This window comes from Ahaetulla prasina, chromosome 17, assembly GCF_028640845.1.
Source record: "Ahaetulla prasina isolate Xishuangbanna chromosome 17, ASM2864084v1, whole genome shotgun sequence".
Taxonomy (NCBI): domain Eukaryota; kingdom Metazoa; phylum Chordata; class Lepidosauria; order Squamata; family Colubridae; genus Ahaetulla; species Ahaetulla prasina.
Window position 1 is genome coordinate 10,676,176 of NC_080555.1, and position 25,101 is coordinate 10,701,276.

Consider the following 25,101-nt stretch of genomic DNA (forward strand, 5'->3'; position numbering starts at 1 on the left):
GGGAATTCTGGGAGTTGAAGTCCACCTCTCTGCCAAGGTTGAGAAACACTACCTTAAAGCAATCTTAACTAAGTGTCTGCTCGGAATAAGACAGGATGAGACATTGACAATTCCATTTTATTTACAGCTGCAAAAAGTAAGAAAATGTACAGAGGAAACTCTCTTACAAAAAAAATAATAATAATAAAATAAAATGCTGTTTCCGAAGCCTTGATTTAAAATGAAGTGAAATTTGCCCCCTAGGAGGAAGAGGCTGTATCACAACAGTCTGTGGTTGTGCATCTTCAGAAACTACTCTGCTGGACTTCCCTTCAGCAATGAATTCTTTTCAGCTCTGCCATTGGAACGAAGAAATCTTGCTTCTTCACGCAGGATCTCTGGATGGCAATGTGTTTCTCTCCAGTTTCAGAAATTTTAGGGGGGAAATGATAAAATCAATACAAAAAGGGCCAGGTTTTCCTAAAGCTAGCAACCAGGCGCTCAAAAGAGGTGACAGTCAGACATTTGCTCCCATTGACAACGATAGCCACAGCTGCCCATCGGTGCCACAGACACAACCATCCCTTGTCAGTTGTTTTTAGGTCTGTTGGTAATACTGATTGTAGTTCCACGTGTTCTGGTATCCATAGTTACCGTAATTCTGCTGTAGCAACAGGAGGGGAGGAAAAAGCATTGATGTTAAGTGAAGAAATGTGGATTACGGAAATGTTACTTTATATAGCTGCTTGTTAAGGCGCCTAGAGTCGTTAGATACGAGATGGGGCAGCAAATAAAAATATATAAATCAATTAAGTCTTCCACCGTATTCCCCAAACCAAGTTGGAGTCACAATGCCAGCCACTTTGACCAGTGAATAGAGGCAGCGAGAGCTGGAACGATCACTAACTTTAGCAGTATTTCATTTCACCCTTTTAGCCAATTTAGCACTAGTGGACTAGATGACCTCGCTAAGGTCCCTTCCAACTCTGTTACTGCTAGATATACACGCTGCTTTCCAGCCCTCTCTAAGCGGTTTAGAGTCAGCATGTTGCCCCCCAACAATCTGGGTCTTCATTTTACTGACCTCGGAAGGATGGAAGGCTGAATCAACCTTGAGCCGGTCAGGATCGAACTGCTGGAGTGAGCAGTGAGTTAGCCTGCAGTAGTGCATTCTAACCACTGCGCCACCATGCGTCTTCCTCGTTTCTCACTTAGCAGTAGCACTTAAGACTTATAGCCCGCTTCACAGTGCTTTCCAGCCCTCTCTAAGCAGTTTACAAAGTCAGCCTCTTGCCCCCCAACAATCTGGGTCCTCATTTTACTGACCTCGGAAGGATGGAAGGCCGAGGACCGAACTCTTGGCTGTGGACAGAACTAGCCGCAATCCTGCATTCTAACCACTGCGCCACCACATCTCTTGCAATTCTTCCATGGTTTTAAGTCAAGGGCTACCTGTAAAGTCTCTATTCACACTAACTAGAGCACCGTTTTAAAAACCAAATACTTATTATTCCAGCTCTGTAGCCCAATTCGATCTCTCTTGATACTATGGATGGCGCAGACCATGGGGTTGGGGATCACATATCGATAGAGCTTAAATTGGGCTACAGAGTCAATCCTGTCAAATTTCCTGCAAACCGATGCCCCGAGATCCCCTGGTAGGGCAGGGCCTAATGCACCCTCCCAATATGGTGGCTGTGCTTTCTGGGAATCGTAGTCCGAAGATCGGCGGGGGTGGGTGGGGAACAGATGCTTCACAATCTGATGTGGGCAACTCACCTGGTACCACGTGTTATAGTTGTAAGAGCCCGCTGCGCTGGTATCCGTCGCCATCAAGGGCGTGATTCCCGTTGTCGACATGGCTACGCCGCCGCCCCCCATGGCTGCATCTTCAAGTCTCAGCCTTTTGTCATCGGCTTCATCAGCGCTGCTTGGGAATTTCAAGAACAGTCAATGTCAGCTGGTCACCTTTGGCTCGGTGGCAATTGATAAACAGCTGAAAATTCTGGGCAGTTCACAAATAAAATTATCTATGTATCATTATCATTATTGTCTATCATTATCTCTATCATTATTATCTATCATATGTATGTAATCTATCATATTATCTATATCATTATATCTAGTCTATATATATATATTTGTTTACATTTATACCCCGCCCTTCTCCGAAGACTCAGGGCGGCTTACAATGTATAAGTCTCATTCTATTTGTATATTTTTTTACAAAGTCAACTTATTGCCCCCCCCAACAATCTGGGTCCTCATTTTACCTACCTTATAAAGGGTGGAAGGCTGAGTCAACCTTGGGCCGGGCTCGAACCTGCAGTAATTGCAGGCTCTGTGTTCTAATAACAGGCTTCTCTATTGCCTGAGCTATCCCGGCCCCCGGGATATATCTATCATTATCATCTATCTGTATCATCTTTCATTTTTTTAAAATTTAATTGACTTTTTAAAACATTTTCATAGCATTATTTAAAAACATTTTCATTAGGTTTTCATAAAATTCCCCGTGGCAATTTAAATTTCTGAAAATATACTATTTGTGTCGCCCGCGCATTAGTTTAGTTCATGTTAAGTAAGTGAAACCAAATGGCGCTATAGTGCGAAGGCAAACGAAAGAGCCTCGTCCCAGAATAGCTCACGCATCTCCCCCCACATCACCCAGCTGTAACAGGCAAGCAGAGCTGGTAGCCAGCGCCCCCCACAAACCCAATCCACGATGCGCGAGAGGCATGCGCAGATGACGATACACTTTATAAATCACCATTACTGTGGAACCGGTGGGCGGTTAGAAAATTTTACTACTAACAGAGATCCAAAAGTGGGCGGTAGGTATAAAAAGGTTGACTACCCCTGATCTAATCTATCATTATCTAGCTATCATCTATCATCCATCCATCCATCTATCTATCTATCCATGGGGCTGAGATGAAACAAAAACAGTTGGAATTTAACTTTTCCACAATTCTGAATTCTATCTATCTACCTACCTACCTACCTACCTACCTACCCACCCACCCACCCACCTACCTACCTACAGTATCTATGTCTACAAACTGCACGGTGACCTGGTGCAATGTACAAACTGAGTCTTGGCTAGGCAATCTCTCTTTGTTCCCTCCGAAATGCAAACGCAACTAGAGAGGGAAAGAAGGATAGAGCGGCAGGAAGGGAAGCATTCTTACCCATTTTCCAGAAGCCTCTTCCTCATCATCTGCTGGTTCAGGAGTTTCTGATGCTCTTCGTAGCACATCAGCAGGCTGGGAGGACAGAAAGGGGGGGGGGGAGGGTGTTGAACTTTGGTCCTTTGATCTGGGCCGTCAGAGGCTGAAGAGAACGTGCTTAGTGCTTCTTCCACACGCCCCCATTACCTGTTTATGCTCGACCCAAAATCTTCCAGAAACTCCACCCTGCGCTGGGAGAAGATGATCTTGGTCTCCAGGGGCAGCCCGCTGGTCAAGGCTCGGTCGAAACTGCTCATGGTGTTGCCTTCGTTCTGCCGGACATCGGCGCTGAATTCCATCTCCAAGAGGTTCGCATAGAGCTTGGCATTGTCCTGCACCCAAAGCAAATCCGGCCATGGCATTTTTTTTGGGGGGGAGGGGTTAAGGGGGGGAAGAAGACAAAATTCAGAGGAGCAAAGGGCAGATCCAAGTAATCATCCAAACCAGTATTTCTGAACCCCATCAACTGGGAGATTGGTAGACTCCAACTCCCACAATTCCCCAGCCAATATGCTTTAAGATGGGTGGACATCAACTCCCAGAATTCCCCAGCCAGCATGATTTAAGATGGGTGGACTTCAGCTCCCACAATTCTCCAGGCAGCATGCTTTAAGATGGGTAGACTTCAGCTCCCAGAATTCCCCAGCCAGCATGATTTAAAATGGGTGGACTTCAGCTCCCCACAATTCTCCAGGCAGCATGCTTTAAGATGGGTAGACTTCAGCTCCCAGAATTCCCCAGCCAGCATGATTTAAAATGGGTGGACTTCAGCTCCCACAATTCTCCAGGCAGAATGATTTAATGATTTAGGTGGGCTTCCCCAGCCCATGCTGGTAGGAGAATTCTGGGAGTTGAAGTCCACCCAGCTTAAAGTTGCAGAGATTGAGAAAAACGGTCCTAATTGTTTGTATGTTTCATAAATTAACGTTGACCTTCAGATCGAGAAAGATTGTCTTAAGTGAGTCAGGTTTTGGCCATCGTAAGGAGAAAATGTTACTCTGCTCTTTCCAAAAACACACAGATGTATGTATGAATGAAGCCCCAACATTAAATCCTGTCCCCCATCCGCCTTGCTTTTGGCAACTCACACGACTGCATGTAGTCCTTGACTGACAACCACAAATGAGCCCAAATTTTCTGTTGCTAAGCGAGACAGTTGTGAGGTGAGTTTCACCCCATTTCACGCTCTTTCTTGCCACCGTTGTTAAGTGAATCACTGCAGTTGTTAAATTAGAAACACGGTTGTTAAGTGGAACTGTCTTCCCCATTGACTTTGATCCCAAAATGAGATCACGTGACCCCTGCAACCGTCATAAATATGAATCAGTTGTCAAGGGTCTGAATTTTGATCACGTGACCATGGGGCTACCACAATGGTTGTAAGTGCGAAAAATAGTCCTAAGTCACTTTTTTCAGTGGCGTTGTAACCTCGAACAGTCACTAAATGAACTATTGTAAGTCCGGGACTACCTGTATTTTTTTTTTTTTACTTTAGACTCTTTCTTTCAACCTAAAGAAAGTCAAGGAAGCTAAGGAGGAAAAGCAAGAATATAGCAGTTAACACTCGTTAAAAAAAACAAAAACAACACCCTAAAATTATAATAATTAACCAATTGCAGATAGCTGAGCTGAAAAGGTCTTAAATATGAACCGGTTGTCAAGCATCCAAATCTAATTCAACTCCCAGAATTCCCCAGCCAGCATGATTTAAGATGGGTGGACATCAACTCCCAGAATTCCCCAGCCAATATGCTTTAAGATGGGTGGACATCAACTCCCAGAATTCCCCAGCCAATATGCTTTAAGATGGGTGGACTTCAACTCCCAGAGTTCCTCAGCCAGCTTTGCTGGCTGAAGAACTCTGGGAGTTGAAGTCCGCAAGTCTGAAAGTTGCCAAGGTTGGAGACCCCTGATATAAGTAACTTTTTCCAGTGGGGTTGTAACTTTGGAACTAAACAAATGGACGTAAATCGAGGACTGCCTGCACAGGACCCTAAAACGGGGGTTTGTGTTTTGGTTTTTTTACCGGGTCCTTCTCCAAGGCTTCGAGGAGAATCTTCCGTGCTTTGGCCAGGTTCTTCTGCACTTTGAGGACTTGCCGAGCCAGCTTGACGGAGTAGAAGGAGGAGATGGGCATTCCCTCGTTGTCCCGGATGGCTTCCATCAGCAGGGCCTCCGCCAGGTCCATGTTCCCCAGCCGACGTTCCAGGCTCACCCGCCGCAAACGCACCATGACCAAGCCGGGCACATAGTCCTCGAAGGTCTTCAAGATACGCCGAGCTTCCTCTACCTCCCCTGCGGGAACACATGGAAGGACATTTTCAGGACAGGCAGTCCTCTGCTAACGAACACAACGGGAGCCCAAAACCTGTGTTTGCTAAGTGAGACATTTGTTCAGTGAGTTCTGCCTCCATTTTATGACCTTCCTTGCCACAGCGGTTAAGTGATTCACTGCGGTTGTTAAGTCAGTCACCCGGTTGTTCAGTGAATGTGGCTTCCCCACTGACTTTGCTCGTCAGGTCGCGAAAGGGGGAATCACATGACCCGGGACACTGCAACCGTCATAGATACGAGTCAGTTGCCAAGCATACGAATTTGGATCGCATGACCATCGGCATGCTGCAATGGTCATAAGTGTGAAAATTCTAGTCCAGTCCTGCGCAAATAAATAGATGTGTCTTAAGCTCGCGGTGGAAGGCTCGAAGGTCTGGAAGTTGGCGAAGACCTGGGGGAAGCTCGTTCCAGAGGGTGGGGGCCCCCACAGAAAAGGCCCTTCCCCTGGGTGTCGCCAGTTGGCACTGCCTGGCCGATGGCACCCTGAGGAGTCCCTCCCTGTGAGAGCGCACGGGTCGGTGAGAGGCATTCGGTGGCAGCAGACGGTCCCGTAAGTAGCCCGGCCCTATGCCATGGAGCGCTTTGAAGATCATTACCAAAACCTTGAAGCGCACCCGGAAGGCGACAGGCAGCCAGTGCAGTCTGCACAGGAAAGGTGTTACGTGGGAGCCACGAGGGGCTCCCTCTATCACCCGGGCAGCCGCATTCTGAACTACCTGGAGTCTCCAGGTGCTCCTCAAGAGGAGCCCCATGTAGAGAGCATTGCAGTAATCCAGACGAGATGTCACGAGAGCGTGAGTGACCGTGCATAGGGCATCCCGGTCTAGAAAGGGGCGCAACTGGCGAACCAGGCGAACCTGGTGAAAGGCTCTCCTGGAGACGGCCGTCAAATGGTTTTCGAAAGACAGCCATCCATCCAGGAGGACGCCCAAGTTGCGCACCCTCTCCATTGGGGCCAATGACTCACCCCCAATAGTCAGCCGCGGCTGCAGCTGACTGTACCGGGATGCCGGCATCCACAGCCACATGACCCCAGGACACTGCAACCAGATACGAGTCAGTTGCCAAGCATACGAATTTGGATCGCATGACCATCGGCATGCTGCAATGGTCATAAGTGTGAAAAGTGGTCATGAGTTATGAACTGTTATATGTTGAGGACTATCAGGGTTGTCAAACTCAAGGCCCGCAGGCCGCATTTGGCCCGTGGGGTGGTTAGTTCTGACCCTGGAAACAGCGAAGGACCAGCCCATGTTGCCTCTGCCAGTGACTCAGGAGGGCCACGTGCGAGCTCCATTTTCGCTGGCAGACGGCGGGCTAGCAAAACAAACTAAAAGCAAAACGAAACAAAAGGAGAAATGCTTCCCCTTTTGCATTTGAGTGTCCAAGAAGAGACAAGAAAGGCAAAAGGGAAAGATCCCCCCAGCCCCATCCGGCCCACCTCAGATACTCCCGGCACGAGTGATGTTGACCGGACCATGCCTGGAGATTCACCGGACGCGTCGCGGTGAGACTGGCTGGAAAGTAGCGGGCTCTGATGAGCCTGGCAAAAATCCAGCCGGACAAACTGCTGTGGGGGTGGGGGGTGTCTTCGGACCAGAACTGTCCTGTAGGGATGGTGAAGAAGGAGAGGCCGGACGACTAGGAGGAACAGGCAAGTAGGAGAAAACTCTTTGATCCAGCGGCGGGGGGAGGGGCCATTGTGACTGCCAAAAAGCTGGGGCAACCGGACTAAGAATTGTGCAGGAGCGAGGCTTTTGGACGGAGTATTCGTACCGGGTGAGTGACTGGCTAATTCACAGGTAATATAGAGCTGACCACACCCACCCCGGCCACGGACCCCAGGACCCCACCCCAAGGTCAAACACAACTCTGATGCAGCCTTCAGTGAAATCGAATTTGATACCCCTGCTGTAGAAGCATCATTAATTCAGGGCCTCAGATTATTAACTCAAGATATTATCTAGTTCAGGGGTCTCCAACCCCTGGGCCATGGCCCACTACCAGGTTGCGGCCTCTTCAAAACCAGTCTGCCTGAGTACAAAGATCCACTTGCAGGAGCGGTGGGTCCTGGCATTTGCGTGCAAAGCTCCACTCGCGTGAGCAAAGGACACTAGAGTGGAGGGCACTCATGCTTGCCAGCGAAGTTCCATTCGCACAAGTGAAACTTCGTACGCCAGCAAAAGGATCCACCGCTTGCGCTAGTGCAGCTTCGCATGCAAGCGCAAGGACCCACTGCTCGCCTGCGAAGCTCCATTCGCCACTGCTCGACCAATGAGGCTGTGTGCATATGCGCGTGTCTGCCCCTCTCTCTCTCACATACACACATCGCACTGGGCCATGAAACTGCAAAGGTTGGGGATTTCTGATCTAGTTAGTATGTTAAGAGGTTTTGAGATTAAACTAAGGTTGCTAAGTGAATCCACTGACTTTGCCTCTTCCTCACCTTGTTTCTCCTCAAAGGCTGCCCACAAGAGGTGAATGTTGGGCTTACGAGGCAGATGGTAACAGCACGCCCGCTGGAAAACGCTCCTGGCTCCAGCTATGCTGTGGTTCTCCAGGTACCTGATATACTAAATTAAGGAAAGGGGGAGGGAGAACAGGGGAAAACATCAGAAAAAGTGGTTTTAGAGTTGCAAAGAGAAAGATGGATGCTTCGTAGGGCAACATCTACTCAACCTGTTTCTCAAGCATGAACGTATGTGGACTACAACTTCCAGAATTCCCCAGCCAGCCATGCTGGTTGGGGAATTCTGGGAGTTGAAGTCCACAAGTCTTAAAGTTGCCCAAGTTTGGAGACCCCTTGTTCTGACCCAGCTCCCCAAACACGACAAACCCTCTGTAGTTAAATCAATTATTCCTTTATTAGGAGCGCCAGCAACCCCAGCAAAAAGTTCTCTCTCAACGCAGGCTAACAAGTTTGTCCAGCAGGGAGATGAATAGTTGTCTGCCATGCCTATTCATCTCTGCCTCCTGCCTTTTATCCCCAGAGCTAGGGTGGGGCTTCGCTAGCAGCAGTGGCTCTTCCGTCCCAAGGACCGGCCTATAGATTTCCACTGCTCTCCTCTCCTCTGCCTTCTGCGCATCCGCACGTCAGGCACTGGGCCCAGCTGTTCCTCCTCTTCCTCATCAGCCACCTCCAGACCTGGGGGCTGTTGAGTCTCCATCTGAGGGCTGACGGACGGCCCAGGCTCCGCCTCTCTCTCTCTCTCTCTGATAGCTCCATTCCCTCTTCCTCCTCGGAGCTCTCAGGTTGCCTTGATGCTGATCCTGACTCCCACGCCTCCTCCGATTTGGCTGCTGGAGGGGCCGGCAGCTGACATGCCATAACACCCCTCTGCTATATATCGGCCATGCTGGCTGAGGAATGCTGGGAGTTGGTTCACATATCTTCAACTAGCCAAGGTTGAGAAACATTGCTCCAGAGTCTCTTCTAAGAAAAATAAATGCCTGTCCTTCAGGGGGCTCAGAATGATCTGCTTGCCAGCTGCTCCCTTCCCCAATATTCCTTCTGAATGGATCCTAGTACTATCCCTCAGCGCCAATTCAAACATGCTCAATCCAACAAGATGACACTTGCAGCTTTGAAAAAGAAAAGGGGGGCTAGCTGCTTGCTCAGAGGCTGTCAAAGAGCCACAAAAAAGTACTGTTCCCCTGAAGTCCCCAGAATTCCCTCCAGAGGTTGTGGCTGCTCCAACACCAGAGGTTTTTAAGAACATTAGACAACCATTTGTCTGAAATGGTATCGAGTTTCCTGCTCAAGCAGGTGGTTAGACTAGAAGACCTCCAGAGTTCCTTCCAACACTTTTATTCTGTCATGCACCGAGCAGGTAGAACAGACAGAGGGATCCGCTTAGCCTAACTGACCTTAATCCAGAACTCCTCGTAGAGGGCGCAAGCGATGACGCAGCGCTCAAACAGCACGATGGTGCGCTCGTGCGAACCACTGGCGATCTCAAAGTCTAGGTAGTCCCGCCAGTTCCGCAGCTGCGCTCGCTCCAGTGGCTTCACGTGGAAATACGGTCTCTTGATCTAGGGGAAAGGGTGACAGGGCCACCATTATCACGAAGAAGTCATGACAAGCCAGCACAACTAAAAGAATTAAGGTACAGAGAGTCCTCGACGTACGACCAGGACTGAGCATAACATTTCCATTCCCAAGCAAGACATTGAGTTTTGCTCCATTTTATGACAGTTCTTGCCAAAGTTCTTAAGGGAACCACTGCAGGTGTTACATTAGTAACAGGGTTGTTAAGTGAATCTGGCTTCCCCATTGACTTTGCTTGCTAGAAGGTCGCAAAAGGGGATCACATGACCCTGGGATACTGGAACTGTCATAAATACGAGTCAGTTGCCAAGCGTCTGAATTCTGATCACGTGATCATGGGGATGCTGCAACAGTTTTAAGTGTGGAAAAACAATTGTAAGTCAGTGCCGTTGTAACGTCAAACGATGCTCTTGAGAAGGCCAGATCCTGAAGAGGAAACTCAAATCCTTTGGCCACCTAATGAGAAGGAAGGACTCCCTGGAGAAGAGCCGAATGCTGGGAAAGATGGAGGGCAAAAGAAGAAGGGGACGGCAGAGAAGGAGGTGGCTGGATGGAGTCACTGAAGCTGTAGGCATGAGTCTAAATGGACTCCAGAGGATGGTAGAGGACAGGAAGGCCTGGAGGAACGTTGTCCATGGGGTCGCAATGGGTCGGACATGACTTCGCAACTAACAACAACAAAAAAGACTTCCTGTACAACTGAAGCATTGCCATGTAGATATGATCAAAATTCAGGCACTTGGCAACCAGTATGTGTTCACAATGCTTGCAGTGGGCTGAAGTCACGTGATCGCCATTTGAGATCTTCCCAACCAGTTTCTCACAAACGAGGTCAATAAGGGAAGCCGAATTGACTTTAGGACTGTGGGATTCACTTAACAACTGCAGCAATCAGTGTAACCAGGGTGGCAAAAAACGGCCATGAAATCAGGCACGACTCACTGAACTTAGCCTTGCTTGGCGATAGAAATTCTGTTCCCAATTATGTACGTAGGTTGTAGGACTACCTGTAGAGATACAATTGAGACGGGTAAGAGCACAAGGTAACTGTCAGACCTGCCCCAGCTAGGTCCCTTGGGAAGAAAGATCATCGACTCCATTTGGATGAAGCGATAGGTTCTTTTACTAAGGATTACTGGTTGTAGCAAAAGCAAGGCTGGATCTGATTATTCCTGCCCAAAAGTTACAAGGTTTCTCCTTCCAGAAGCTTTCTCCCTTTGACCAGATTGTCAGCGTCCAATGGCTGTGTGATGTTTTGGGAACCACTCTGATGTGAGGTTCATCTTGGAGGGCTTTCATTCTTTCCCAGGCCGGATGTTCTTGGGCGGCTGGATTATTCCGGTTTGACACCCCTGGTTCCCCTCAGTGCATTTCCCTCCCCCACTTGCATCCTTCTCTTTTCCCCAAATTCCTCGGGCCCCTTCGTACATACCCCCTCCTCAAAATTCCAGCGCTTGCTGACTTCGGCTTCATTCTGAGCGAAGATCTGCTGGCGGATCGAAATGGATTGCTCCAGGACCTTCTCCGGGTCGAGCGACCCCTGAAACGCAAGAAGAGCTGAAATCAGGGATATCGAAAGGACCCTCGTGAAAAGAAGCGGGGAACCGGAAGAGGATCGAAGCAACTTCCCATTGCCTTTTTTTTTTTTTTGCTTATTTTCTTTTACTAAGGATTACTGGTTGTAGCAAAAGCAAGGCTGGATCTGATTATTCCTGCCCAAAAGTTACAAGGTTTCTCCTTCCTGGAGCTTTCTCCCTTTGACCAGATCGTCAGTGTCCAATGGCTGTGTGATGTTTTGGGAACCGCTTTGATGTGAGGTTCATCTTGAAGGGCTTTCACATTCTTTCCCAGGCCGGATGTTCTTGGACGGCTGGATTATTCCGGTTTGACACCCCTGGTTCCCCTCAGTGCATTTCCTTCCCCCACTTGCATCCTTCTCTTTTCCCCAAATTCCTCGGGCCCCTTCGTACATACCCCCTCCTCAAAATTCCAGCGCTTGCTGACTTCGGCTTCGTTCTGAGCGAAGATCTGCTGGCGGATCGAAATGGATTGCTCCAGGACCTTCTCCGGGTCGAGCGACCCCTGAAACGCAAGAAGAGCTGAAATCAGGGATATCGAAAGGACCCTCGTGAAAAGAAGCGGGGAACCGGAAGAGGATCGAAGCAACTTCCCACTGCCTTTTTTTTTTGTTTTTTTGCTTATTTTCTTTTTACTTATTTATATCCCGCCTTTACAGGCAAGTCCTCGATTTACAACAATTCATTTAGTGAGAGCATCTGCACCAAGACAAATTCCTTGTGTGTCCAATCACACTTGGCCAATAAAAAATTCTATTCTATTCTATTCTGACGTACTGGACAGCCACCTGTCTGAAATGGTACAGGTTCTCCTGCTTGAGCAGGGGGTTGGACTAGACGACTTCTAAGGTCCCTTGGAGCTCTCTTCTGATTGACTGACTGACCTCCTGTATTCTGATGGCTTTGTGATTTCTGCTATTGCCCACCCCACTACCTCTGGGTATGGGTTAGTTCAGGGAAGACAAACAGGGAAGACCCCCATCCTAAATTGGGAGACTGGAAAGAGAGGAAATTATTATTATTATTATTATTTATTATATTTGTATACCGCCCATCTCCCGAAGGACTCAGGGCGGTTCACAGACAAAAAACAACAGAAAACATATAATAGATAAAAAACAGCTAAAGAATAGATAGTTAAATTCAATTGAATTGAAACGAAAGGTCCAAGCCAAGACATGGGCTCACCAACGCCTGACTCCCCTCTGCGGCCTCCTGCTTGCTTTCCGCCTTGGGGGGCAGTTCTTCCCCAGGCGGTGCTTCTTCCTCGGCTTCCCCCTCCGTCGTCTTGGGGGCCGCATCGGAGGCCAACTTGGACTGCATCCACATCAGCTCTTCCATGGAGAGAATGTCCACAGGGGGATGGCTGGACAGATGTTCCTTGAAGCTGCGTGGAGAAGAAAGGGGGACTTTACAGAAAGCGGCTACAGGCAGTCCTCGACTTACAACAGTTCGTTCAGCGACCGTTCGAAGTTACCACGGCACTGAAAAAAAGGGATGACCGTTTTTCACTCTTATGACCGTCGCAGCATCCCTGTGGACAAATGTCTGTGCAGATTCTGTCACCCATGGTTGTCCCAAAGGTGCTTTTTTTCAGGGGGCAACTGGGCTTTCTGGTTTTTCTTTGAAGACGTTTCGCTTCTCATCCAGGGGTGGGTTCCAATTTTTTTTAACTATCGGTTCTGTGGGCGTGGCTTATTTGGTGGGCGTGGCTTATTTGGTGGGCGTGACTGTGGGCGTGGCTTGGTGGTCATGTGACTGGCTGGGTCTAGCTTGGTGGTCATGTGACTGGGTGGGCGTGGCTTGGTGGTCATGTGACTGGGTGGGCGTGGCTTGGTGGTCATGTGACTGGGTGGGCGTGCCCAACTTGACGTCACTCACACCAAGGGTTAGGGTGCCTGGCTTTTCCTCGCCTCAAAGGCCTCAATGAGATACAATTTCCCTGTCTATTTATTTACTACTACTGAACATCCAAAATATACTATTTAATCCTATGTACATATGCCATATGTGTACATACGTATTACATAGTATAGAGTGTATATAGGTGTGAAGGAGGGGTCAAACGAATCATCGGACTCGAGTCTCTTTGCACCCACAAGAGATCTAAGCCCAAACCTCCCTAAATTGCATTGACTGTTGTTTACCGCCAATTGGCTGTGACAGTTCGTAGACCAGACTCTTGTTGAGAGCAATAGCAATAGCATTTAGCCTTACATATAACTTCACAGTGCTTTGAAGCCCTCTAAGGGGTTTACAGAGTCAGCCTCTTGCCCCCAACAATCTGGGCCCTCATTATACCGACCTGGGAAGGTCGGAAGGCTGAATCAACCTTGAGCCAGTCAGGATCAAACTCCTGACAGTTGGCAGAATTAGTCTGCAATACTGCATTCTAACCATTGGGGGAGAAGGGAGGGAGGGAGGGAGGAAAATAGCAATAGAACTTACATATCGCTTCAGTGATTTCACAGCCCTCTCTAAGCGGTTTACAGAGTTAGCCTCTTGCCCGCAACAATCTGGGTCCTCATTTTACCCACCTCGGAAGGACAGAAGGCTGAGTCGACCAGGATCAAACTGCTGGCAGTCGGCAGAATTAGCCTGCAATACTGCATTCTAACCACTGCGCCACCATGGCCCATAAGAAACAACACGGAACAAACTTGTACTCATTTGAACAACGTGGATTTCTTCCCGATTTCTTGTGCCGTTTGCCAAGCGTCCAAATTTTGATCCTATGGATGCGGGGAAATGGCAACAATCGTAGGTGTAAGACCTGGTTGTAAGTCAGCTTTTTCAGTGTGGTTGTAACTTTGAACAGGTCGCTGATTGAATGTTGTAAATCTACCTGTAATTCGTAATGCCTCTGCCCGCCATATCAAATCGCCCACTTACTTTTCCCAGTGATGGCTGTACAGCTGGGTAGGAGTGGACAGCACCCTGTCATAAATGCCAGTGACGGCCCTCAGGTCTCCCTGATCCTTCTGCCATTCCACATACATCTCCCAGAGCTTGTCCGAACGGAAATCGACTCCCGCGGCAGCCACAGCGGCCTCAAAAGTGCTGCAGAGAAGACAGACAATATTAACAGCTTCAAAAGCTTGTTCCACTTTATAAGGCCTTGGTAAGGCTGCACTCGGAATATTGTGTCCAGCTTTGGTCACCACAATGTAAAAAAGATGTTGAAAGAGTGCAGAGAAGAGTCTCAAAGATGATTACGGGACTGGAGGCTAAAACATATGAAGAACGGTTGTGGGAATTAGGTATGGCTAGTCTAGAGAAAAGGAGGACTGTCAACTCGCAAAGCAAGGGGGATGGGAAAACGGGCGAAGAAGCACGGCAGCCAAAAGTAAAAGCACATTCCAGATGTATCTCTCTCAAGGCTATCACCCAGGGTTACCCACAGCAGTCGGAGGAGAGTGAACTCTACAACCCACAAAGCTCTGTTGGTGAATGTGATTGATGACACACCCAGGGGGCGGGGCGGGAGGGGGGAAACAGAGTCATGCCTGGGTTGTAAATTACGTGGGGTCAGAGTTGGCTTCACTTGGAACTTGCAGGCATGAAGTTCCTAATAAATAACTGGATTTCTTTTAAGAATTTGATTTGGATTAAGCTGAGAATGAATTAATTCTCAGCTATTTTAATAAAATAAGTTTGTTCAGGACTGAATTGTGTTTGGTAATAACTACTTGGGCCTCGGTCACAACAGCAATAATCTCAAACAGGCCTGAGGGGGCAGAATTGATTTTTGGAGGGGAAAAAAACAACGGGAGGACAAGATGGGAGGATTCCAGGTCCTGGGCAACTCCTTGCCACTATAAAGTTGTCATGTGACCTACCCACAAATTTTCTGAGCTGAATCGGGTTGGTTCATATCCAAGGTGGACTGCAGGAAAGTGATGTAGTGGATCCAGAGGTCCATGCTGAGAGGGATGGACTGCAACCCTCGCTGGAAAACCTGCAGGGACAGCAGAGAAAATAAACACTTAAGGGGGTCTTTCCCCACCCCCTCCACTCGTGCAAAGGGGACTTTCTGAGAATTAAGGTGTTTTTTTTCCATGCTAACCTTTCAGATCCCTACATTTGCTCTACAACACAGCAGGGGCCAATAGGAGAAGAGAAGCAGATGCTACGGGAGCAAGTAGGGCAGTGATGGCTAACCTTTTTACTCTTTGTGTGCCAAAAGTGTGCGTGTGTGCACATGACACTGCATGCGCGCTGGCACCAATAATGCAAAGTGCACCTCCCCGCGCACAACCCCCCCCCCATGCACGCACGAGGGGTGGTATCCAAAATTTTAGCAACCGGTTCTCTACTCAGTTGCTGGGTGGGCGTGGCCAGGGTAGGCATGGCCTACTCAGCCACCTGCACCACCATGTGTGTTTCGTCCTCCCCAGGTTCCGGAGGCTTTCCTCGAGCCTCCGGGATGGCAAAATCAGCCTCCCCCAGGCTCTGGAGGCCCACCGGAGGCCAGAAACAGGCGGACTTCCGGAAGGCCCATTTTTCGCCCTCCCAGAGTCTCCACGCAGTCCCTGCACTTACTTGGCATCCAAAACAGGCCGCGTGGAGACTCCTGGGAGGGACAGGGTGGGACAGGGTGAGTGGGGCCAGCCAGTCCTTGCAACTACTGGTTCAGTGAACCAGATGTAAAATTAGCATCCGGTTCACCCAAACCGGTCCAAACTGCTTAATATTCAATAGGGCGATACTAAATCATCAACAACAACAAAAGGCAAGCGTCTGAATTTTCCAGAACTCTTCTTCAGGCAGTTATAAATGACCCATGGATTGAGCATGGCGAGCATATCCACAAGGGAAAAAAAACGAAATGTTCTTTTCTCTAGCTTTGGAATTATCTCTATCCATAAGATCTGTTACTCACAAGGGCCATGCCCACAGCCACCTCGGCTTAATTACTATGGCTCTACTCCGGAGCAGTGTTTCACAACCTTGGCCACTTTAAGATGGGTGGACTTCAGCTTCCAGAGTTTCCCCGGCCAGTTACTTCAGGCTGGGGAACTCTGGGAGTTGAAATCCACCCATCTTAAAGCGTGATGGCTGGAGAATTCTGGGAATTGAAGCCCATCCATCTTAAAGCGTGCTAGCCGGGGAATTCTGGGAGTTGAAATCCCACCCATCTTAAAAGTTGTTATGGTTGAGAAAGATTTGTCCAGAGGTACACTGCGAAGATTCACTTCACATTCAAACCTGTTGATGCATATGCTAAGCAAACACCCATGTATCCAAGCACACATTTTAAATTAGGCTCAGGTCTTGGTTGACCTCAGTGAACAATACATGGCATGCTGCCGCCTGTCCTTGATAGGTCAGGACAGGGATGCGCTGCGCACAATCTCCGCTGTTACTAGGTACCTCCTCAGTCTCCTTGATGAAGTCAAAGCGTCGTTCCATGTCAGCGTACTTCTTCCAGTAGCCGTAGCAGTAAGGGTACCTCAGGAAGAAGTTATCGAAAGCTTTGCGTGCTGCGTAGATGTGATTCTGCAACAGCAGCCAGGAGAAAAAGCTTAGATGGTTTTGAGAGGGACACAGGAAAATACAAAACAATGCAAATGTGCAAAGACAGCATGGGAAAGCCAAAATGTTGCCTCAGGAGAGCCAGTTGTGGTTTATACACATGAATTAAGCAAACTGTGGTTTGGCATTACTGGCAGTCCTTGCTTAACAAAGCTAACTGGGACCAGACACTCCGTTAAGTGTTGTGGTCCAAAGCGGAGAAACAACATCAATGCCTCACTTAGTAGCGGCAGTGCCAACAGTCACCCGCTGCATTCAGAACTATCACTTCCCGCTGGCTTGCCCACTGACTTTGCGGGAAGCTGCCAGGGAATGTCACTCACTAATCAGGATCACATGACTTTAACAGCCAGTCCTAAGTATGTCGTCTGATCGTAACTCCCACTTGTTTGACGCTTGTCGGGCCCAAGCACAAAGATGACAGCGCAATTCAACTGAGTCAAATTCTTCATTTGCTTAACCTAATGGGCAGAATCTCGACGGATTAAAAGTATAACCTTCTAACCCGTTGGATTTAGCCTAAGAGATTCTAGGGTGTGGTTCCTTTGAATCCCCCTCCCCCATCCAGAATAACGGAGTTGAAAGGGACCTTGGAGGTTCTCTGATACAACTCCATCCTCAAGCAGGAGACCCTAGATCAGTGGTTCTCAACCTTTATAATGCTGCGACCCCTTTAATACAATTCCCCATGATGTGGCGACCCCCAACCGTAAAATTATTTTCGTTTTGAATTTATCGCGCATGAAACCGTATTGGCTAGCAATCTGAACTGCTTGCCTTGAAGATGGAGGCATTAAAGCGGAGACTCCTCCCCTATTAAGTTTATCGCGCCTGAAGCCAGATTAGGCTAGCGATTGGGAGTGATTGCAGCTGGCTTGAGAGGGAGACATCAGAGCAAAGATTTCTCTCTTTTTTAATTCATTGCGCCTGAAGCCGAATCCGGCTAGCGATTTGAAGAGCCTGCAGCTGGCTTGTGGAATCAACCATTGGAGCGCAATTCTTCAACTCGCAAGTATACTTTCCATTTTCCGATGGTCTTAGGCGACCCCTGGCAAATCGTCATTCGACCCCCACAGGTTGAGAACCGCTGCCCTAGATCATTCCAGACAAGTGGCTGCCTAGTCTCCTCTTAAAAGCCTCCACTGATGGAGCACCCACCACTTCTGGAGGCAAACAGTTCCACTGGTTAATTGTTCTCACTGTCAGGAAATTCCTCCTTCGTTCTAGGTTGCTTCTCTCCTTGATTAGTTTCCATCCGTTGCTTCTTGTCTTCTGGTGCTTTGGAGAATAGGTGGTACCCCTCTTCTCTGTGAGAGCACCTCAGATATTGGAAGCCTATCTAGTCATCTTTCTCCCTAGACCAGACATACCCAATTCCTGCAACCGTTTTTCATGTTTTAACCTCCAGCCCCTAATCATCTCTCTTGCTCTTCTCTGTAACATTATCATCGAAAAAGGACAACAAAGAATGTCCTTTCTGCGCCAACTCAGAAAGCTCAAACTGCCCAAGGAGCTGCTGATCCAGTTCTACAGAGGAATTATTGAGTCTGTCATTTGCACCTCTATAACTGTCTGGTTCGGTTCTGCAACCCAACAAGAAAGACACAGACTTCAGAGGATAATTAGAACTGCAGAAAAAATAATTGCTACCAACCTGCCTTCCATTGAGGACCTGTATACTGCACAAATCAAGAAGAGGGCCGTGAAAATATTTACAGATCCCTCACATCCTGGACATAAACTGTTTCAACTCCTACCCTCAAAACGACGCTATAGAGCACTGCACACCAGAACAACTAGACACAAGAACAGTTTTTTCCCGAAGGCCATCACTCTGCTAAACAAATAATTCCCTCAACACTGTCAAACTATTTACTAAATCTACACTACTATTAATCTTCTCATCGTTCCCATCACCAATCTCTTTCCACTTATGACTGTATGACTGTAACTTTTTGTTGCTATCATTAAGGGTTAAATTGCAACCTATGACCATCATTTGTGTTGTAAATGTTGTACCTTTGACGAAGGTGTTTTTTTTCCCTTTTATGTACACTGAGAGCATATGCACCAAAACAAATTCCTTGTGTGTCCAATCATACTTGGCCAATAAATAATTCTATTCTATTCTAACTCCATGTTTAGAACTCTTTTTATATTGGTCTTCTCTCTGGAATGTGCTATCTCCTCCCTGGGAAGCTGCAGTGCAATTGTCGACCTTCCTCCCCCTCCAGCCTCCCATTCTGTTACACAATTTGAACTAGTGCGGTCATCAACTAAGCCAGGGTTATCTTGCACCACGGTTGACGCAATACACTAAGCCATGGCTGGGCTGATGCATCTCGCTATGGCCCAATGATCAGTTCATAGTTGTCCCAACGGTGCTTTTTTCCCCCCAAGAGGCAACTGGGCTTTCTTGTTTTTTCTTTGAAGACATTTCGCTTCTCATCCAAGAAGCTTCTTCAGCTCTGACTGGATGATGGGGAATGGAAGGATTGATACTCCTTGCAGACAGCTGGTCCTTTGCATTCTGTTTAGAGAGGCATTGAGGCCACTTGGAGGTTTATCTGTATCCTCAGATAAATGGGTCCTTCCACACCCATTTGCACCAGTCAGATGACCCCGAGGACACAGATAAACCTCCAAGTGGCCTCACCCACCCTCTAAAAGGATGCAAATGACCAGCTGTCTGCAAGGAGGATATATCCTTCCCTTCCCCGCCATCCAGTCAGAGCTGAAGAAGCTTCCTGGATGAGAAGTGAAACGTCTTCAAAAGAAAAAAGAAGAAAGTCCAGTTGCCTGGATGACAGAATCTCCACAGACAATCAGTTCCCTTTGGTTTCTTCATACCTCCTGTTCCACATATTGCAACAATTCGGTCCATGCGGTGAAGTCCAAAGGGTTATCTTGAGTGGCTCTCCAGTAGCGCTCAAACTCCAGAGGGTAGGTGATGGAGAGATCCTCCATGGGCTGGCTCAAGGCCATCATCATCCCCACATCTGAAGCAGGAGGCTGAGGGGTCTCCTCTCTGGCTGGCTCGGCCTGTAGGGTTGCTGTGTTGTTTTCCGGGCTATCCCCATTGACCTCTTGCATCGGCACGGCCTCGTCTGGCTTGGGAGGGCCATTACTCTCCTGATTCTGAAGCACCTCTTCGACAATGCCTGCGAAGAAATTAGAGAGTTTCCCAGTATTAATTTTCATCTACTTGTTGATTTGTTCTGCATCCTGGGGCTTCCTCCGAGTTGAGGATAACTTTCTATAGAGATACAGGTAGTCCTCTACTTAAAGGTAAAGGTTCCCCTCGGATTCATTCCCAACTCTAGGGGGTGGTGCTCCTCTCCGTTTCAAAGCTGAAGAGCCAGCGCTGTCCGAAGACGTCTCCGTGATCATGTGGCCGGCATGACTCAATGCCAAAGGCGTACGGAACGCTCTTCCCTTCCCACCAAAGGTGGTCCCTATTTTTGTACTTGCATTCTTTACCTGCTTTCAAACTGCTAGGTTGGCAGAAGATGGGACAAGTCATGGGAGCTCACCCCATTACACGGCAGCATCAGGGATTCGAACCGCTGAACTGCCAACCTTTCGATCGACAAGCTCAGAGTCTAAGCCACTGAGGCACCATGTCCCAGTCCTCTACTTAGTCCCACAGTTGAGCCAAGAATTTATGTTGCTAAGTGAGTTTTGCCCCATTTTATGACTTTTCTTGCCACATTTATTAAGTGAATCACTGCATATTAAATTAGTAATACCGTTGTTGAGCGAAGTGGGCTCCCACACTGACCTTGCTTGTCAGGCGGTCGCAAAATGCGAATGCAACATGACCCCGGGATACTGCAACATGTCATAAACATGAGACAGTTGTCAAGCCTTCAAATGCCAGTGAATCGACTGCTGACAGTAAATCGCGTGATCACAGGGGATGTTGCAACGGTCATAAGAGTGAAAAATGGTCATAAATAAAGCCATAGCGGCGCAGTGGTTAAAATGCATTCGTACAGGCTACGTCTGCTGACTGCCACTAGTTTGGCAGTCTGAATCTCGCCAGGCTCCAGGTTGAATGATTCAACCGTCCATCCTTCCGAGGTGGATAATATGAGGACGCAAAGTGTTGGGGGAAAATGCTGACTCTGTAAAACCGCTTAGAGACGGCTGTAAAGCACTATGAAGTACTATATAAGTCTAAGTGCTATTGCTACTGTCCTTCCGTCCTTCCTTCCATCCTGTTTCTTTCCTTTTCATTTCCTTCCTTCCATGCATCCATCCTTCCTGTTTCCTTCCTTCCTTTCTTCATTCTTTATTTCCTTCCTTCCTTCCATGCATCCATCCTTCCTGTTTCCTTCCTTGCATCCATCCTTCCTGTTTCCTTCCATTTCATTTCCTTCCTTCCTTCCATCCATCCTTTTCATTTCCTTCTTTCCATCCTTTATTTCCTTCCTTCCTTCCATGCATTCATCCTTCCTGTTTCCTTCCTTCCTTTTCATTTCCTTCCTTCCTTCCATCCTTTTTTATTTCCTTCCTTCCATGCATCCATCCTTCCTGTTTCCTTTCATTTCATTTCCTTCCTTCCTTCCATCCATCCTTCCTTTTCATTTCCTTCCTTCCCCCCCCTCCCGTTACAATGCAGGATTGCACGCTGACTCTGCCCACTGTTATCAGTTCAATCCTAACCAGCTCAAAGCCGACTCAGCCTTCCATCCTTCCGAGGTGGATAAAATGAGGACCCCCAACTGTTGCGGGGGTGTGTGTGTGTCAAGAGGCTGACTCTGTAAACCGCTTAGAGAGGGCTGCAAAAGCACAGTGAAGCTGTATATAAGTCTAAATGCCATTTCAATGCCATTGTAACTGTCAACGGTCAGTGAGCGAAACCGTTGTAAGTCGACAGTTTTAACTTCCTTAACGTACGACCACAGCGGAGTCCAGAACCATGTTCGTAAGTCATGGGAGAGAGACAGACAGAGGCGATCACCTCGCTTAACGACCACCGTCCCGTCATTAAGTGACTGCAGATTAGGGGGGTTTTTTTGGTAAAAAGTTTTATTTTTTATTTTTTAAATACAAAGATTAAAACATTCCGTCTTTCCTTGTGCAGTGTATTATCTGGGTAGTACAAACAGATCTGTGCTGCATAGTCCCTCGTTTATCACATCTTTCACATTCACGTTATCATTACATATTAAACATTTAAATACTGTAAAACTCTCCGTTTCCTTCTTAGCATCTTCTAGTTAATAATACCATATTGACATCAGATCTCATTATTCTCTCCATACACATGCTAACAATTTTCACCTTATTTATGTCTCTACCTTAATTTATTTTCTACTTTAAAAAAAACAAACCATTAAGTGACTGTTCAAAGGATTGTTAAAAAGGAGCAAAAAATCTCCTATTTCTATGCTCACGTTCCATATTTAAATTTTTTCTCCCGTTTAATTTGCATGGCTCCTCCCACCTCCTCCCATTTGTATGAAACCCCTCCCACCCACCCACCCCCCAACGACAACCTGGAGCCATTGCAAGGCCGGGATCCAAGACAGTTGAGATTAGAGCCTCCCTGTCCAGGAGCAGTCTACCGTCCACCGAAGTTTGGGAAGTTCCGCTTTTCCCGCTAAAACTGGAGTCGGATCCGGACCCTTCAACCTCCCTGGGTCCCCCCCCACCCGCCCCCTCATCCTTCCTCCGGTATCCCGGCAACGGCGCCCCCGAAACTCCTGTTTTTTCCACCCGCCCCGGGTTTCCCTCTCACCGGCTTCGGCCCTCGGGAGCTCTTCGACCCTTTCCGCCTCGCCGTGGCCGAGGGCGGCCGGCGCCTCCTCCGCTTCCTCCGCCATCTTCCCCGCCGCCGCCCGAACGCGCCGTCTCCCTCACGGATCCTCGTCGCGGGGTCCGGCGAGGCCGCACTACGCCTGCGCGGCCGCGATGACCCGGATGTTGTCGGCCAGGAAAGATTTCCTCCTGGCGAATGGGCGGGAAGCTTAGGGCAGCTCCCATAGAGAAGAAAAGGGTAGAGAGGTAGGTTTCCTGGAGGGGGAAACAATAGATAAGGATGCAAGAGCGGTCGGTCTCTTTAGATAGATATGAGAGAGAGAGAGGGAGAAATAATAGGTAGATTAGAATTAGATAGATTAGAATTAGATCGATAGAAGATAAGTAGATAGATGAGAGAGAGAGGGAGAAATGATAGATGAGAGAGAGAGAGAGAGAGAGAGAGAGAGGAAAAGTGATAGATAGATAAGAATTAGATCGATAGAAGATAGATAGATAGATGAGAGAGAGAGGGAGAAATGATAGATAGATAGATAGATAGATAGATAGATAGATAGATAGATAGATAGATAGATAGATAGATAATAGATAGATTAGAATTAGATCGATAGGAGAGGTAGGTAGATGAGAGAGAGGGAGAAATGATAGATTAGAATTAGATGATTAGAATTAGATAGATTAGAATTAGATCGATAGAAGATAGGTAGGTAGATGAGAGAGAGAGGGAGAAATGATAGATAGATAGATAGATAGATAGATAGATAGATAGATAGATAGATGAGAGGGAGAAATGATAGATAGATAGATAGATAGATAGATAGATAGATAGATAGAGATAGATAGATAGATAGATAGATAGATAGATAGATAAGAATTAGATGGATAGAAGATAGGTAGGTAGATAGAGAGAGAGGGAGAAATGATAGATTAGAATTAGATAGATTAGAATTAGATAGATTAGAATTAGATTGATAGAAGATAGGAAGGTAGATGAGAGAGAGAGAGAGAGAGGAAGAAATGATAGATAGATTAGAATTAGAGATTAGAATTAGATAGATTAGAATTAGATCGATAGAAGATAGGTAGATAGATGAGAGAGAGAGGGAGAAATGATAGATAGATAGGTAGATAGATAGATGAGAGAGAGAGGGAGAAATAGATAGACAGATTACAATTAGATCAATAGAAGATAGGAAGGTAGATCAAGAGGGAGAAATTATAGATAGATTAGAATTAGATAGATTGATTAGAATTAGATCGATAGAACATAGGTAGTGAATCACTGAGGTTGTTATGTGAATTGTACAGTCATTAAGCAAATCTGGGTCTCCCATTGACTTTGCTTGTCGAAAGCTGGCTGGGAAGGTCACATGTGAGGGCAAATCACATGGATTTTGTTATTTGCTAACTAACATAGTTACCTTGTATTTTAATTTGATTTATTCTCTCTCTTTTAAAATGATGTTCAGATTTGTTAGCATTCCTAAACTGATAAATGCCGGGAGAAATGTCAACAGCCACTTAGATGTGCAGATGATACCAGACTAATGGCAGAAAGGGAAGAGGAGCTAAAAAGCCCCTTGATGTGGGTGAAGGAGGAGAGTGCAAAAGTTGGCTTGAAACTCAACATAACTAAGATCATGGCATGCAGCCCTCTCAATTCCTGGCAAATAGACGGGGAAGAAATGGAGGTAGTGACAGATTTTATTTTCCTGGGCTCCAATTTCACTGCAGATGGGGACTGCACCCAAGAAATTAAAAGACGCTTGCTCCTGGGGAAGAAAGCCATGGCAAATCTAGACAGCGTACTAAAAAGCAGAGACATCACCCTGCCAACAAAAGTGTGCATAGTCCAGGCGATGGTGTTCCCAGTTGCAATGGATGGCTGTGAAAGTTGGACCATAAGAAAGGCTGAGAACCAAAGAATGGAGGCCTTTGAACTCTGGTGCTGGAGAAGACTCCTGCGAATCCCTTGGACTGCAAGGCCATCCAACCGGTCAGTCCTAGAGGAGATCAACCCTGACTGCTCCTTAGAAGGCCAGATCCTGAAGATGAAACTCAAATCCTTTGGCCACCTAATGAGAAGGAAGGACTCACTGGAGAACAGCCTAATGCTGGGAAGGATGGAGGGCAAAAGAAGAAGAAGTGGACGGCAGAGAACAAGACAGCTGGATGGAGTCACTGAAGCAGTCGGTGTGAGCTTCAATGGACTCCAGAGGATGGTAGAGGACAGGAAGGCCTGGAGGAACGTTGTCCATGGGATCGCAATGGGTCGGACACAACTTCGCAACTAACAACAGCAACAACAAGCTCATAAACAAACTGGAGACTACCTCCAGATAAGAAAATTTGTTAGTACAACTTGGGGTGTGGCTTATCTCTTTTGTGAACTCTAAACAACCTTTTCCCTAAGAATTACATCCCTTCTGATGTCAGACCTCATTTTAATGAACATGTGTGATACTACGCGATACAAATACATAATACGTTTGATCACATGTAACTGATTTCCTATGCAAAAGGGAAAGTTACTTTTATTCTGTCCAATCAACTTTCCTCTTGGATTTTGTTGTGTTAACTAAAAACGTGGGAAAACATCGGGCTCAAAATTCTCTCTCCCCCCCCTTTTTTT

At 47.3% G+C, this 25,101-nt stretch overlaps 2 protein-coding genes across 5 annotated transcripts; one reads left to right on the top strand and one right to left on the bottom strand.

Annotated features, from left to right (window-relative positions):
* Positions 1-100: 100 nt before the first annotated feature.
* On the bottom strand, positions 101-22,615 carry LOC131186507 (pre-mRNA-processing factor 39-like). Of its 4 annotated transcripts, none has more exons than XM_058160165.1 (14): positions 22,450-22,615; positions 19,554-19,864; positions 16,542-16,667; positions 15,008-15,126; positions 14,061-14,228; positions 12,357-12,555; positions 11,024-11,131; positions 9,411-9,575; positions 7,990-8,116; positions 5,236-5,504; positions 3,357-3,541; positions 3,171-3,245; positions 1,759-1,906; positions 101-643 (listed from the first exon to the last, which is right to left on the bottom strand). In XM_058160165.1, the coding sequence occupies exons 1-14, from the start codon at positions 22,532-22,534 to the stop codon at positions 578-580; spliced, it is 2,151 nt and encodes a 716-aa protein (XP_058016148.1). In that variant the 5' UTR covers positions 22,535-22,615; the 3' UTR covers positions 101-577. The 4 variants fall into 4 exon arrangements, with proteins under 4 accessions (XP_058016148.1, XP_058016146.1, XP_058016147.1 ...); XM_058160163.1 differs by having other exon boundaries at positions 1,759-1,909; XM_058160164.1 differs by lacking the exon at positions 11,024-11,131 and adding an exon at positions 11,566-11,673 and having other exon boundaries at positions 101-640; positions 1,759-1,909.
* On the top strand, positions 22,569-25,052 carry LOC131186509 (uncharacterized). The gene is made up of 2 exons (XM_058160167.1): positions 22,569-22,715; positions 23,939-25,052. Exon 2 carries the CDS (start codon positions 24,017-24,019, stop codon positions 24,761-24,763), a length of 747 nt encoding a protein of 248 aa, XP_058016150.1. The 5' UTR covers positions 22,569-22,715; positions 23,939-24,016; the 3' UTR covers positions 24,764-25,052.
* The last annotated feature ends 49 nt before the right edge of the window (positions 25,053-25,101 follow it).

What these genes read in the sequence shown, in the direction of transcription:
- LOC131186507 (XM_058160163.1), bottom strand. Translation starts at nt 22,534, where the DNA reads ATGGCGGAGGAAGCGGAGGAGGCGCCGGCCGCCCTCGGCCACGGCGAG. An exon ending in TCAGCTCAGAAAATTTGTGG is followed by an intron (nt 14,229 to 15,007) that starts GTAGGTCACATG and finishes TCTTCTCTGCAG; the next exon opens with CACTTTTGAGGCCGCTGTGG. An exon ending in ACGAGGAGTTCTGGATTAAG is followed by an intron (nt 8,117 to 9,410) that starts GTCAGTTAGGCT and finishes TCCTTAATTTAG; the next exon opens with TATATCAGGTACCTGGAGAA.
- LOC131186509 (XM_058160167.1), top strand. Translation starts at nt 24,017, where the DNA reads ATGGCAGAAAGGGAAGAGGAGCTAAAAAGCCCCTTGATGTGGGTGAAG.